Source organism: Dasypus novemcinctus, chromosome 2, assembly GCF_030445035.2.
Source record: "Dasypus novemcinctus isolate mDasNov1 chromosome 2, mDasNov1.1.hap2, whole genome shotgun sequence".
NCBI classification, from domain to species: Eukaryota; Metazoa; Chordata; class Mammalia; order Cingulata; family Dasypodidae; genus Dasypus; species Dasypus novemcinctus.
In genome coordinates this window covers 42,650,479-42,666,817 of record NC_080674.1, presented here as the reverse complement: position 1 = coordinate 42,666,817, position 16,339 = coordinate 42,650,479, and the positions used below count along the sequence as shown (strand labels likewise).

At 40.5% G+C, this 16,339-nt stretch overlaps 1 protein-coding gene and 1 long non-coding RNA gene across 2 annotated transcripts in view; one reads left to right on the top strand and one right to left on the bottom strand.

Annotated features, from left to right (window-relative positions):
* Positions 1 to 3,557, top strand: part of DAB2 (DAB adaptor protein 2) — a 21,166-nt gene extending 17,609 nt beyond the window's left edge. Inside the window, exons 13-14 of the mRNA XM_058308250.2 lie at positions 294 to 361; positions 1,879 to 3,557. Coding sequence (XP_058164233.1) covers positions 294 to 356 — 63 coding nt within the window. The 3' untranslated portion in view covers positions 357 to 361; positions 1,879 to 3,557. The remainder of the gene's footprint in view (positions 1 to 293; positions 362 to 1,878) is intronic.
* Positions 1 to 16,339, bottom strand: part of LOC131280596 (uncharacterized) — a 25,664-nt gene extending 9,325 nt beyond the window's left edge. Inside the window, exon 1 of the long non-coding RNA XR_009188244.2 lies at positions 15,009 to 16,339. This is a non-coding gene — a long non-coding RNA (uncharacterized lncRNA). The remainder of the gene's footprint in view (positions 1 to 15,008) is intronic.

Genomic DNA, 16,339 nt, shown 5'->3' with positions numbered 1-16,339 from the left:
CTATCAGTTGAGCCATGTCCGTTTCCCTAATTTCAGTTCTTAGTTTCCCACTCATGATCTAGTAGCTCATAAAATAACACTTCCCATTTTGGGTAGGTGAATGTACCTGAATTTAAATGATCGAGTATATATCACCATCTACAAGCAGACAAACAAATCATTGTAGACCCATAAATGTCTGATAGGTCCGTGATCTAGGTGGTTTTTAAAGGAATTTGAGAAGTCTTAAATTCTCATTTTTTTTTTATATAACTGTGATTATACTTATTCACCAAATGATTTTATCTCCATAGATGACTCCTCAACCCATAGTTCCTGATGTATATAGGGATCCTTTTGGAAATCCATTTGCATAACTTCTGTAAGTAAGATCCTACTAAGCTTATTTGGGACTGGTTGATACAGAAAGGTGGCACAAAATTTAAATTGAGAATTGAGAAGAGGGTAAATACTTATAATTTAGGAGTAGTAGACATTAAAATCCATGTTTAACCAATTCAATAATGACTTGGTTGGACATTTAAGAATAGAATTTTTATGTATATCAGAAAATGGTAATATACCCCTAGGGATATGGATTTCTATCATATATATATTTTTTTGTCTTGTTTTTTTTAAATATTACATTCAAAAATATCATATGTTTTTGATGTTTCAGTCCTGTATTGAGGTAAAAATAATACAAAACAGCTTTCTGGCTTTTAACATTGGTATTGAAGGGATTACAATGCTTACTAGTAATAACTTGGTTTCATATGGAAGGTTCAAATTCTGAAGACCTTCTGAAGTCACCGAGCAAGCCAGCTAGACAGACAGATGATGACCACAACTCTTCTGCCTCCTAAATATTTATTTCTTTGAAAGGGGCTTCAATTAAAGTTAGTATGAAACAGTCTTACAGGATTAAATCCAAAAGTGATGACAACTGCTAATATCTCCAAAGCAGTGTAAGTTCAAAATGGGTCTAAAGATTGCTTCTTCTCTCTACTGGCCTTTATTCTAGGTATTAGTTATAAACACCTTCATCTACAACTCTGTGAGGGTTCAGTGTAATCCTTTCTTTTCCAAAAGTAATTGGCAGCAACTTCGTTCTGATCTTAAAGTTGGTAGGGAAAAGGAGGCTGATTTCCACCTTAGAGGAGGTATGGCGCTTCTGGTAGGAGTAGGACAATGGAACAAAAAGAATCCAAACTATTTTTTCAGTCTTGCCCCATCCAAGTGGAACTACTAAACTATATCTTGACCCATTTGGAATTATTTTAAGTAGATATTTGAAATCTGACCTTAACAATAACATTGAATTTATTTGCAATTTGGATCAGTTTCCCTCATCTTAGTTGTACAACTAAGATAGCAATGTTTTTCAAAGTACTTCTGTAAATGCTGCTTCAAAAACTTGGTGAGATTGTTAAAAATGCCAATTCCTGAGCCCTACCCCAATCCTAAGGAATCCCCCCTCTGGTGCTGGTGATTCTAATGCTAATGAAGTCATGCAGTCAGGACTCTAGGACTGAACAACCTCTTCCTCACCCTTTCCTAGAGCGGAAGAAATAGAAAAGAATCCACTAGGGGTCAAGGAGGATTGTTTGAACTGAATTGAATTGACTGGAAATTATCTTTGGAAGCCCTTTCTTCTTTAGGTCTTGAAGGAGGGCTAGTTTACAGCCAATTTGTTAAATTAGATTGGGTGGGACGAATCAAGTTTAGCATTATTGGACACTCACCTCTTACATGTTCTAGATTTACTGTCTTAATGCAGTCCTCACATCAGCCCTAGAAGATACTGTTACTGACATTTTTGACAATGACTTGATATTTAAACATTGGCAGTCAATCTATAAATTTTAACCAGGTTTTTTCTTCTCCATACTTCTTTAGGAACTTGATATGCTGATGATCCAGAGGAACAAAAAGGTTGGCTTTTGTAGTAGTCAGGAACAAAGCTAATAGCCAGATGTGTCCTGACCTCTGCTCTTGTTCCAGCTTTGATGTATTATCTGTTGCCTTATTTCTTGCTGCTGCCTCTTCCACTTGTAAAATGCCTTTCACTTTCTGTCTAGGTTAAAGTTAAACGGAGTCTATGGCTTTAAATTAAGAAGCTAAGCTCTTTAGCTTAAATGTAAATGAAGTAGTTTCCCTACTTGAACCCTTGCCTATTGTGTCCCTAGAGCCTTCTGAAACCCTCTACTGTGTATCCTGTGATTGGGAGATCTGATCTAGCCACCACAAACCCCTCAGATCACACTGTTTTGAATAAATTTTCAAATCCTTACCATTCGAAGTTGTTTGGGGTTCTGTTTTAGGGTATAAAATCTAATGACTGTAGTAGAACAAAGCACCTTTCAAAAGAAATCTTGCTTCAGACCACCACAGAGATTTTTAAAGTAAAATTGTAGCAAGTCTAACTTCTTTGGGCACTTTGAATCTATCAGATGTGGCTTCTCTTCTTTCCAAAGCTCGAATGTCTCCCCAGGGCAGAAGTGGCTTTTTCCCACAACTTGCTAGCTCTTATAAGTAAGGGAAAAGCTGGTACCTCTTCTCTCCTTTGCTGTCTGATTTTATTTTCCATCAACTTTGCTCTTGAGCTCATACAGCCTTACCTCCCTTTCACATGCTAGAGGGTTCTAGGGGGAAAAAACTCTTAGGGATTCGCAGATCTGGAGCCTCTTTATTTTCTCAGTAATTAGAATTGCAAATGGATACAACCTTTATCCTTCCTATGGAACAGAAGGTCAACTTCTTGAGCTGAAATTCTAGAAGAGCAGTTAGTGTTGATGAGCAACTGAAATCAACTCAGCAATGAAAGGACTGAATTCTGAAGAGCAACCCATCACGAAGCTAAATGTGATTGTGCCAAACATATTAGGTGCTTATTTGGGGTCGTAATAGCCCTTTATCAAGTAACTGGAAAACTTTCTTAAAGCCACAATCTCATTATTAGTAGGTAGATAAGTGGAAAAAACAGTATAACAAGTATTTGTTGTCACTTAAATCTGTCTACAATACTTTTTCCCCTCAAGAGTGTGGAAACTTTCCCAGATCATTTTCAGTCCTATTGTTAGCACAGTTCTAAAGAGTATGTTCTTGCCAAAATGATTTTTTTAATATATTGGGTTTCTAAATGTTGTCTCTTAATCATTAATGCTCAGGTTCTTGTGGGTGTTAATCAGCCACATATAACGTTACTTTTAGGTGAAAGAAGATGATGATGGACAGGGATTTAAATAAGATGGTGACTCATGAATCTTTATTGATTAGCTCAAACTAGTCCACACTAAAAGTCCTGTGGTTAAATGTTTAATGGTAAGAACCAAACATATATGGCATAATTTTCCATCCAGCTTCCTACTTGGTCACTATAAACACAGACTTGACATAGAATTTTAAAAGTCCAAATACTGAATATGCTAAACTGGAGGCAACTATTTCTAGGTAATGGAATTTTTGAAAGTGATGTTCAGCCACACAGCTGTTTTGTATGTACTTATTTTCTCTTGTGCACTTTTCTGTATACAAATCTATAAATTTACTCATTTTAATAAACTGGAATGACAGAATCTCATGTGTTTGGCATCAATTTATTATAATATTTGATCCCTGCTTTGGGGAGCAAATGTTAGTAAAAATATATTCTGAATCGTCACAAAGGTAAGGAAATAGGTCCTTGAGTAAATTATCATCTGATCTCTTCCAACACCTTGTTCTCCTCTCTCAGACCCACTCACAGTCCCTTCCAGGAGGATTACTAGATAGTCTAGTAGATAACATTTGCACCAGAGCAACCTCAACTGGCATTCATTAGTGTATTGCTTAGTCATACCCTTTAGCTGTTGCCTCTTGTTACTAAGCAAGGGTTTATTGCTTGATGCTCAAAGAAGTAATGTTGTAATACCAGAATTTTGAGATAAGGAGTTTTATTGTAGGTTAACCAAGCAAGAAGACAGGAGACAAGGAAAGGTCAAATATGTCTTCTTGAGTTTAGTGAGTTTGGGATTTTATGGGATTCAAACAAAGAGAGGTGGAGATAGTGACATAAAGTTGGCATGTATAGCTTATGTTTTGGCTGTTTAATAGGGAATGTGCAAGGGCCCAAGAAACCCTTGAAAACTGATCAAAGCTAGCTGGGGTAAGCACAAATCAGCTCTAAATGAGGGCTGCAAATGATGGCCAAGCATCCAGTTATAGCAGTATTATAGATCACTCAGTTAATATACAATAACAACTACAATAACAAAGGAATAGAGATTGGCTATAAATGAGGGGCAAAGAAAGCATCTGGTTATAGCAGTGTTATAAATCAATTAGCATAAGTAATAACTACATTAGCAAGTAAAAGAAATAAGCTAAAATAACAACTACAATTACAAGTAAATCTCTACTATAGTCAGAGACCATATGCTCCTTCTTCATTAATTATTTTTGCTCCTCTCCTACAAAACAACGTGCAGACTAGTCCAGCCTGGTCCACTCAGGAGGGCTACTTGCGGAGGAATGTAGGCCTGTGAAGATTGGCATTTTTAGCACTAGGATACTCTTATACTCCCATGTAGTATAAAAGTTTAAGGTTTTATTTCAAAAAGGTCTGGATCGTTAGAGAAGATCCCAAGGCAGGCCTTGCTGGATATAGAAGTCCTGGTGTTAAGCTGTGAGTGGTAAGGCAAGTTCAGTTTAGAGTTTACCATTATGAAATGGTTCAGAGCTACTGCCTTACCTACTCCCTGCTTTTACTTTGTTTTGTAACACTGTTTTGGGTTTTTCCCCCTTTTTTCTTTTTGCCATTAACTGAAGCATCTGGTCTTTTTCTGTCTTTTCTGACAATAATGAAAAGAAACAGAAACAGACTGCACAGAGAAGCTTCCAGGAGAGTTGAAAGCAAGCTATGGATGAGCTGGAAAAGGCTTTTGATACAATTGTGCTCCGTGAATTATCTCGCTCATCCAGGTGCTTTGCAGCTTGTATAACCCATGGTGTCTTTGTGCTGTTTCCTTGTGACTTATCCTTAAGATCTTGCCAGAGGTTAACACTCACTTATGTGGAAGGGGAGAAGTGGGGGCACAGACATTCATTCATTTTAGTTCTGTGTTTACCAAGTAGAGGGAAATGCTGACTAACTTATCCCTGCAAAGTGGAAACAGATCTATTCTCTGTTCTTTTAGTAGTTGTGGTAGTCACACCTGTATGCCAGAAGTTCACCTTTGCACAGTAACCTCTTATTCCTCAAAGAGGGTTTCATTTAGGTATCAAATATATTAAAGCTAAAAACTGAACAGTGTGCCCCTGAATTACTCACACACAAGTAATAAAGAGGGAGAAGGTATTGATTTTCTCTAGATAATCTTGTATGTGTGGAGTGTTTTACCATTTATGGTATCATTTCCCTTGATACCATAATCCCAATATGCTCAGGCTTTGAGTGGTTTCTGTGGTATTTTATTGTAAAACCGTGTATTATAGTAGATCTTTTTTAGCCAGTGATTTTGAAGCAGGCTAGTAAGACAGGGAATCGATAGATGGATCTGGAGTCTGGTAGAGTCCATGTGCCCATCCGTAACCCCCAAGATGGCTGCTGGAAGCCCCTCCCCAAGATTCTGCCATTCAGTACAGGATTTCCTCTGGAAGCTGGGAGAAGCCCTGGATATTCCCCAAGGACTTTATCATTGGACTCTTATGAGGGATTGATGGGTGGGGTGATCAATCAAAATAGCAAACAGCTGGAATTCCTCCCCTGCCATTAACAAAGGGGTGGGATAGTTAATAGTTCAAAAAGCAGGTGGAAGGCCTCAACTCACTGTCTCTTGCCTTTGGACCCCTGTTCCTGCCCTCTGCGCCCTGCTTTCGCCGTTTTTCCTGTGTCACTTTGGCCACACAAGTCAAACCTAGGCATTTATAATCAATAAGGAATTGTAATCTGTAAATCAGTCCACTTTGTCACTTTTCAGCCCCTTCCTCTCTATCTGGGACCCATGATCTGTTATTTTCTCCCCATTTCTCTTCCCTCCCTACCTGAATAAATTATTGGCCTAACTCACCCAACATGCTCTTGAAATTCATTTCTGCAGCTTAGTCAAAAACCTAAACAAAATCTGGTAACAACTTCAAATGCCTCCATCAAAACATGAACCCCAGTGTCTAGAGAGAGTGAAACCTAGAGTGATTCTGTGTCTTTCCTGTGCTGACGTCAATGATGGGAAAAGAAACGGGAGAGGAAAGTAACTTAGAAGTTTGGCTGACCCTGAAAAACCTGATGAGGACTAACCCATATTCATGGAAACGTTCAATACAAAGTCTACTAGTGAAAGATAAAAGCTTCCACAAAGTCCCTAGTAAATATTTAAGCTGTTGTTGATGAGGAGATTGGTAAATAATAAAAGCCCTAATTTCTACCGGGAAATGTATGTTTTATCGAACTCCCTCAAATAAAAAAAGTAAAACTCATGTTCTAGGTCAATACGCCAAACTTGAACTTGCACAAAACTGTACCGCCAACAGCAGCTCTGTCCCAATTACAGCCCTGCTGATGGACAAGAGCCATCAGTTAGTCATCTTATCTAATGAGTCCCCCAGCCCCTCCTTTGCCCTTTCTTCTCTGGAATTAGGTACTTAATTATTAAACCTCTAACATGTGCTAGGGACAGCACTGAAATCATACTCGGGCTACTCATACAGTTGACCCTCTGCAGTGATTAAATATGAGAACATTACATAAAAGAAGAAAAAAACAATGCCCAACTCTAAATGTCTTCATGACTACACTTTCCTCTTGTTGTTGATCATGGAGAATTTATGTCAATTCTCTTCTTTGTTTGACTCCCATCATTATTATTTACCTTAATTCTAGGAAATGGGAATTATTCCTCTTCTAAAAGTTAGAGGGGACCCGACTGGGCTGGAGATGAGGCATTGACATTTCTACCAGGTACCTACTTACACTGATTGATCATCGCCAATCATTTTGTTTGGGGGAGCAGGTGAGAGGAGTGTGGCTAAAGGAGAGAGGGAGGAGGAAGAGAATGGAAGGGTTGATATGACATTTATCTCCCAGCTCCCCTCTCTGTTTTGGGTTCTAATGGTGGAAATGATAGAAGCTAGAAGACCTGTGTTCTTTTTTTTTTTTTAATATTTATTTATTTTCCCTCCTTCCCCTCCTCCCACCCTGCTGTTTTCGTTGTCTGTGTTTTCTTCTCTCAATTTCACTCTTCTAGGAGTCACTGGGATTTGATCCTGAAAACCTCTGATATGGAGAGAGGTTCCCTGTCAACTGTGCCACCTCAGTTTCTGAGGTTTTCTGCAGCGCTCCACCTTGACTCTCCCCCTTGTCTCTCTTTTGATGCGTCATCATCTTGCTGCATGACTCACTGCCGCAGGCACTGGCTCACCCTGCGGCCTCTTGTGTGGGCACTGGCTCACCACGTGGGCCCTGGCACACCACACGGGCATGCCTTCTCTTCTTTTTCACCAGCAAGCCCCAGAGATCAAACCTGGGTCCTTCCATTTGGTAGGTGGAAACTCTATCACTTGAGCCACATCCGCTTCCCTAGACCTGTGTTCCTTTAACAATAGACCCCAGGCACAAGGCATCAGTTCATAGTCATATGTCAACTAAGAATGAATGGACTACAAGTAATGGAAAGAAAGGCTCACAGTGGCTGAAATTAGTATGGGGTTTATTTTTCTCACCAAAAAAAATCTAAGTTGATGGCCTCTGGTGTTGGTTCAGTGTCTCAACAAGGCCCTTGTATTAGGCAGCCAAAGGGGTGCTGAAGCAAAATACCAGAAATTGGTTGGTTTTGATAAAGGGTATTTATTTGGGGTAGGAGCGTACAGATACCAGGCCATAAAGCATAAATTACTTTCCTCATTAAAGTCTATTTTCACGTGTTGGCACAAGATGACTGCCAACGTCTGCGAGGGTTAGGCTTCCTGGGTTCGTTTCTTTGCAGGACAGGCTTCTTTCCAGGCTTAGGGTTCCTCTCTTCCCAGGGCTCCAGCTTAAGTCTTCAGCATCAAACTCCAGCATCAAAACTCCCACATCAAAAACCCTCCAACTCTCTCCTTTGCCATGTCTTTTTTATCTGTGAGTTCCCACCCATGAAAGGGTGGAGACTCAATGCCCTACTGGTACTAGAGGTTTATCTGATGACTTAATCAAGTAAACCTCTGAATCCAATATAATCTAATATGCCCAGAAGAAAAGATAAATTTACAAACAATCCAGTATTTCTTTTTGGAATTCATCAATAATATCAAACTGCTACAGCCCCCAAGGACATAGACGCGAAGCTTCTCACTCCATTTGTGTCCTTTTAGCTCTCTGTTCTTCTGTTCTCGTGTGTGTCCCTTAATGGTCTCAAGGAGAGAAAAAGGGAAAAAGTAGTACTCTCAATATCTGTTTCTCACATTAGCTATGCTGTTACTGCTGACACTAAAGCAATTTACAACAATGTATTTCCTTTACTTGTTACAGTAGTTGTAACCTTAACTGAGTGGTTTATTACATGTCTGTAACACTGAAGATCCCTGAGCCCATGCCTGTGCACTTCCTACAAACTGTGATCACAAATGACTTAATAACGCCTGCCCTGCCAAGGAATACATGACTTTGATCTTTACGCTAAAGATGAATTCTATTAACCACCAATTATATGTGCCACCTAGGGTTCCATCACTAACCCATCCTCCCCTTGTTCAGACCCAATAAAAACCCAAAGCCTTTCCATCTTGGGGAAAGACAGATTTGAGCTGTGACCTCCTGTCTCCAAGCTAGTCGACCTTGCATTAAAACTCTTTTCTCAAAATCTCAATACCATAGTATTGGCCTCTGTGTGGGCCTCTGTATGTGCTGATGAGCAAACCCTTGCTCAGTAACATCAGGCATTCGGTTGTCCCAAGGCTTCCCAGAAGACTTTAGCTCATGATTCATTGGCCAGAATTTGGTCACATGGTATGTGCAAGGGACACTGGGAAGGCAAGCATTTAGCTATACCCACTTCTATCATTAAAATATTTAAGGAAGTGGCAGGACTGGCTACATCATTTGCAGCACCTGGGGCAAAACGAAAATATGGGGCTACTTGTACAAAAAGCAGGGCAAAGTGCCATTAAAGGCACCAAAATATAAAGCTTTTTCCTTTCTCTTGCAATCTCTCTTGAATTGTTATGGTGTATTTTATTTGCTATCTAATGTTATTCTAAGTAAAGAATAATTAAAATTTTAAATATTTTACAAGATTTTACCATTAATCTTTAACTCATATGTGGAATCACCAAAGTTACACAATCAGATTTCATAACTCATATATACATACGTATATGCATGTGTATTTCATTCTTACCAGAACAGTGGAAATGTACATGGCACTAAATTATTTTTATTTCATTTCTTAATACATGTATATACTACCAACACTAATTTCAGGTCACTGATGAACAAAAAAGGACTGTAAAGAAAGGAACTCTGTATGGGCTGTCCTATCTTTTTCTTTCCTTCTGAGTCATTATTTTCAGCAAAGTAGTTGACTAATCCAACGAAGTAACACTAGCAAGAAAAGATAGGATAGTGTTTCTTGGTCATTTGTTTTTCTTAGAACACCACTATTTTCCTTCTGTGTTAGAAGAAAGTTATAGGGAGCGAGTGTAGCTCAGTGGTTGAGTGTCTGTTCCCCATGTACAAGGTTCCAGGTTCAATTCCTTGTACCTCCTAAAAGAAAAAGCCAAACAACAAAAAAATAGTTTCTAACATCTAAACAAACACCCTAACTTATCTGTATTTTGGGAGCAGATATAACTCAGTGGTTGAGTGCCTGCTTCCCATGAATGAGGTCCTGGGTTCAATCTCTGGTACCTCCTTTAAAAAAAGGAAGAAGCAAGTTCTGCTTCAAATGGAAAAATGGAAAGTATGGCCTCTTGGGGCTGTCAGTACCCACCCCTTACTCAGTCATAGGCACAGCGCACTTACCTCATACTCACTTTGAGCATCCATGATCTCCCACACACTGTGGGCCCACCTAATTTCTGTGCTCATGGGCAACACACTCTATGGAAATGGTATAGCAAGGAACAGGGGACAGATTCTGTCTATCTCCCGATCCTGCACATGCTCTACCAGCCTTTGCTTCCAAAACCCAACTTCAAGCACAAAGTTATTAAGAATTGCATGATGGCAACAGCATTAAACCAAGCATGAGCTCTTTCTGTGTACTGAGTCCTGGGCTACTATCCAGATCACACACACATGAAGCTGGCTCTGGGAAGAGGGCCTTGGAAATATGTGATGGGTTAGCCATGCCTTGGAAATACATGTCACGGTGACAGTTTAACCCACAGTTGGCAAAAAACAGTCCTTCCTCCCATCCACCCCCAAGTGCAGAGCACAGCAAACTTTGGCAATGTAGCACTGTCAGAGCAGGAGAGAAGAATACAAGCACTGTCAGTGATTTTCATGGTCTCCTAATTTCCTTTACATTATAAATAGGAAACCATCCTGTGTCCGCTTTCAGTCTGGGTAGGTGAGTTTTTTACACAGGCAATGAAGAAAGCTGATCACACTACGCATTGTATATCAATCATAGAAAATGTTGTATAATTTCATCAAAATTTAATATCCAACAGTATCATGCTCTTAATGAACTAGATAAAAAACTATGTATTAATGGCACAAAATTTATTTTGTACTGTGCTACTTTATTTCCTGTTCTCTTCATCAGTTCTTCAAGGTTTATAAAGCCTCTCAACAGTCATGACTTTTTGTGTGAACATTCATCTTTTAATTTGAATAATGCAAATCCTCATACTGTAGAGACTGGAAACTGACCAGGTGACCAGAGAGCCAGAGAGGTTCTTGCAGTTCATTAATGATAAGCACAAAACTCTAAGACAGGGAAAAGCACAAATCCATAAAGAAGCACAACTGAGAGGGCCATGTGGGACCAGCAACAGGATTAAGTGCCTGACTTAAATCACATGTAATTGCTGACCACCCCTCTCCCTAAAGAACATGTCTGGAGAAGACAAACGTACTTCCAAAACAGGGTCAAACAGTTGCCCACACTACACTTCTGTGTGGCCACATTCTTTTTTTTTCCTTCTTTCCTTTAATCTGATCTTGTCACAAGTTAGCACTCTGCCGGGTTAGGGCACCACAATGTAGCTGGGTCAATTAAGTAATTAGGATTTCCTTTATAGGTAAGGTGATCCTTTTTGGGTATGTGCCCAGTGTTTTAGATTTCTTCCTCTCCTCTTGCTCTTCTCCAATATATTAGTTTCCTAGTGCTGCCATAACAAATAACCACAAACTGGGTGGCTTAAAACAACAGAAATTCCTTTCCTCACTGTTCAGGAGGCCAGAAGTCTGAAATCCAGGCATTGGCAGGGCTGGTTCCTTCTGGAGGCTTCGGGAGAGAAATCCTCCCATACCGCTCTCCTATTTTCTGTGGGCTGCCAGCAATTCTTGGCATTCCTTAGCTTGTAGAAAAATTTCAATCTCTGCCTCATCTTTATGATTCCTTCTCTGTGCTTCTGCGGGTCCTTTTCTGGCTCTTATAAGCACAGCCTCATTAGAATTAGGGACTGTCCTAATCCAGTATGATCTCCTACTGATCCTTGTCTTAATTATATCTGCAAAGGCCCTATTTCTAAATAAAGTCACATTCTGAGGTTCCTTGTGGACACAAATTTGGCAGGGGGGGGAGGACACAATTCAATCCACTCTACCAAGATGTTTTATGCGGAGGGTAGGAAGGGTTGAGAAGGGAGTTATGTCCTCAAATAGGTCCTTTTACTGCCCTCTGGCTCTTCCATGCTTTACAGCATGTGCCTCATCATCTGGTCACTACCTGGCTGGTATCTGTAGCTGAAGGGTTTGGCAAAGAATTTATAGTTTGTTTCCTCTCCTCAGAGTTGGGGGGTGGTGTGGGGATGCAAAGTGGCCTGGTGGTTTTCCCTGTAGCCTTGACCCCTGCTTTCACCCTTACTGACCTTGAATTCCTGACTTCTATGACTGCTTTCCCTCCCTGACTGGCAGTCCTCAGCTCTAGGGCCATATTATCTTTGTTGTAGCAAAGTTCCCAGTGGGCTTGCCGGCGACCCTCCCCAGCCCTTGCAGGACAGAAGGAAACTTCTTGCTATCCTCTGTGGCACATGAGAGTCAATGAAAATTGAAGGCCAAAATCAGTGCCTCATTCTCTGCCCAACCGCACAGTACAATCATTTTTATTCTGAATTGATATCCCCTACTTTGGAAAAACCTGGACATTGTTCTCCCAGAGTCCTAAATGTCAAGGACTGAAACCCTTCGACCTGAACCAGCCTAATGTGCTGACTCCATTCTGGAATGTGGCCTGAAAGTATTGCTCAAAATACACATTTCCCAGCCTACTTCCCTTACCTTTAGTCTTCTCCCTTACACAATTCCTCTAGACCAGAGAAATAAGTTTTCCAGAACTTCTGCAATATAGCTTGCCTTTTCCCCTCTATTTTGAGTTTCATAAGTGATGAATTCCCTCTTTATTCCACTATCTCCTTCCCTGGGTAATAAGCCTCAGGCTTTAGCCTTTAAGGTGCAAAATATCAAGAAAACAAAAATTTTAATGGGAAAATTATAGAGAATTTAAGATCTGCAAAACATTATACCTTACAATATTTAGCTGGATTTGCATGTTAACAATTTGGTAAATCCACATTTAGTTTGGTTCTCAACCACTTGATTCTTTTTTCCCAAGTCCCAAGTTCCAGAATCTAATTATGCCTGAAATGACTGAACTCACCTGACCATCCACTCACTATGGAAGTTTCCATTATGAGCACACTTAGCACTTTGTAAGCTTTCAATAATATTAATGTAATAAAAAGGTCAAGGATAACTTCCTAAGTTTTGGAAACAGAAAGGGTGGCAGTAGTTTGTTCACTAAAATATAGAATATAAGAAGAGCTTCCTTGTTAGGACAGAGAAAGAATATATTGGGTTTTAGAAACAGTAAGTTCAATTTACCAGGGAGAAAGCAAAGTCCCCTTGAGATTTCTTAGGAGTACTTAAAGACCATTAAGCTGGAAAGTAGCACAGTAACTGTTGCCATTAGAAAATGGCAGAGCAGGTGTAGCTCAGTGGTTGAGTATCTGCTTCACTTGTAGGAGGTCCCAGGTTCAATCCCTGGTACCTCCTAAAAAAAGAAAAGAAAATTATCACTTCCAGGGAACTACTCACAACAGGACATAGAAGATTCTGGTAAAGGGAATTCTATAGACCACCCTCTAGACCTCAAGTCTGGGTAACAGGCATGAGCTTAAGAGTGGATAAGAAAAGAAGGTACAGACTGACAAATGAAGAGGACAGAGGATAGACTCCTGAGGAACACCGGATTTTAAATGCTGGACAGGGAAAAGGACATTCCACACATTGACAGAGCTGAGGAGGTCACGCAGTGAGGCAGGGTGTTGCTCACAAGAATGCTGAAATAACTAGGGTAAAGGCTGGAGTTTGAGTGGAGAGGGAGATATAAGGCTGTCAAAGGTTTCAGTGAATGTTGGCAGTCAAGAGAGACACAGAGAGAAGATGTAGCTCAAGTGGTTGAGTGACTGCTTCCCTTGTATGAGGTCCTGGGTTCAATTCCTGGTATCGCTTTAAAACAAAACAAACAAACAAAAGAAAAAACAATTCTCAAAGGAGCAGGGAATGTAGCTCAGTGGTTGAGCACCTGTTTCCCATGTACAAGATCCTAAGGTTCAATCCCTGGTACCTCCTAAAAAATAAAAAAGGGTGTCACTGAACTGAAGGGTAGGAGATGGAGCCAGATAGTGAGTTTCAAAGGAGAAGGGAATTGTGCAGAAACTACCCTTAAAATGAAGCACTGCAATGCAAGCAAAGTGGGTCCTATGTAGGTCCATGTGATTGTAAAAACCTCTGAGCTCCAAGAATCCTTATTACTGTAAAGGGATAGCCAGGCTTACATCACCCTCATTGAGCTTCACAATGAACCAGAACCTCTTCATAGAGAAATTCTTCTCTTCTTCACTAGAAAAGAGCTATAATGAAAATGGCACAGACCCAGCAGTGAAGAAAGCTGGGATCTGGCACTCCCGCTGCTCCTGTCAGTGTGACCTAAGGGGTGTCATTTCACCTCTCTAGACAACATCTGTATTCATTCATTCATCATTGATGCATGTAATTCACAATTATCTATTGAAACTTCATATGTGCTAGGCACCATGCTAGATGTGAGTAGCAAACAAGACACACCTAAAAGTAAGGGGTCTGAAATCAATGGCGATCTCCAAGTTTCTCTATCAAATGACCCTAAGTACGTCCATTTAGTGCGTATGTTGTGAATGAGAGCACTAAAATTTCCTTGCAGTGTTTTATGATCCCTGGATTATATGGAATTCAGCTATGGAGATACGGAATGAGACAATGGTTCCCAATTTGAGAGTCCGTGAAATTACCAAGGCTGGGATTAAAAAAAAAAACAACTGTTTCCATGACTTTAAAAAAGTCGAGTGGAAATTATCCTCAACACTTGTTTATCACCTCAGTAAACATGAAAGGTTTTTTGCCTGCTGATCAGAAGTGCTAAAGTATAAATGAGTCTAACTTCTAATTAGAAGTTATGTTTAGCCTGAACCACAACAATAAAATATAACTTCTATGGAGCAATTCAGAATAGCCTCCCATTCAAACCAGTCAGCCAGGAAAAAATCATGCATATCATACAGGATTCCCATATATTGCCCCACCAACACCTGACATTGTTGTGACACATTTGTCACAAATGATGAAAAAACATTGTCATAATATTACTGTTATCTATAGAGCATAGCTTACTCCTGGCATATTTTACCCACAAACCATTTTAGACTACCCCTTAAGTCACAATCGTATTTATAAGTTAGCAATGTTAGCAACTACTCACTATAACAAGGCACCAATATTTCTTAAAAGCTTTCCTGATAATTCCACTGTGCAATCAGTATTTTAAGAGCAGCTGTGCTATTTCACAGGTATTTCACAAACACCTTACCCTTTTCAAAAGTCCTGGAGAACAGGAAAGCATGGAGAAAAAAAGTCCTTTTTGATGGGTTGGGACAAATTCCTCCATCTCAGAATCTATTTTGGTGGCATGTCTATTTCCAACATAGAGACCACAAGCTTCTGGAGGATATTGAAAATGCCTTGGGCAGTCATCTTAGTTTCCTAGGGCTGTTTTAAGAAAATACCACAAACTGGATAGCTTAGAGCAGCAGAAATGTATTCCCTCAGGGTCCTGGAGGCTGGACGCCTGAAACCCAGGTGTTGGCTGAGCCATGTTCCGCCCCAAAGACGCAACAGGAGGATCCTCTCTGGCCTCTCCTGGCTTCCGGTGGTTGCTGGCACTCCTTGGCATGCCTTGGTTTGAGACGCGTAACTCCCGTTTCCTGTGATGCTGTCTTCCTATGATGCTGTCCTCTCTGTCCACGGCTTCCCATGGTCATCTTCCCTCTGCGAGCATCTGCGTCTGTCTCCAAAGTCCCCTTCACATCATTACCAGTCACACTGATGTCGGGCCCACCCTCATCAAGGTCACGGTCACGGGCTCTGGGTGGACGTGAATTTCGGGGGAACACTCCTTGTCATAGTTGTGAAGGCTGCTGTAACGAAGTACCACAGACTGGTTGGCTTAAACGACAGAAATTTACCCTCTCACAGTTTTGAAACCTAGAAGTCCAAAATCAGGGTGTGAGGATCACGTTTTCTGGAAGTCTGTACTGTTCCAGCGTTGGCCTGAAGGCAACCCGTACCTCAGTCTCTACCTCCATCACGTGGCCTTCTGTCTCCAGCCTCCTTCTCCTAAAGGGTCCAAATTTCCACTGCTTATAAGGTCTCCAGTCATGGTGGCTTAAGGCCCACCCTGATTCAGTTCGGCCTCACCTTTACTAAAAACATCTTCAAAGATCCCATATGCAAATGAGTTCACACCCACAGGACCGAGTTAGGACTTGACTGTGCCCCTGCCGAGGACAAGAGTCAATCTATCACCCTGTCGACCAGGTCTAGGAGTTTGCTTGGAGTTTTCAAAATTATCCACTACGCCTATTAAGAAATGTGACATTGTTAAATGTGTTTATACTTTATCTTCTTGCCATGTGAAAATAACCCATACTGCTCATTTTCAGACTGGAAGAAAAGAAAGTTGGAAAATCTGTTCTGCCTTTCTTTCAAATTGTACAGTTCTTTCATTAATTTTGACTTTCTGTCTGGATGAGAATCATCCACAGGCCTTTTATCCCCAATTACACTCTCCCTTATCCCTCTCCCAGAGTCTCCCAAGGTGAGAAGTGCTGTTTTGCTTATAACACTGCAGCTAATCTTGGT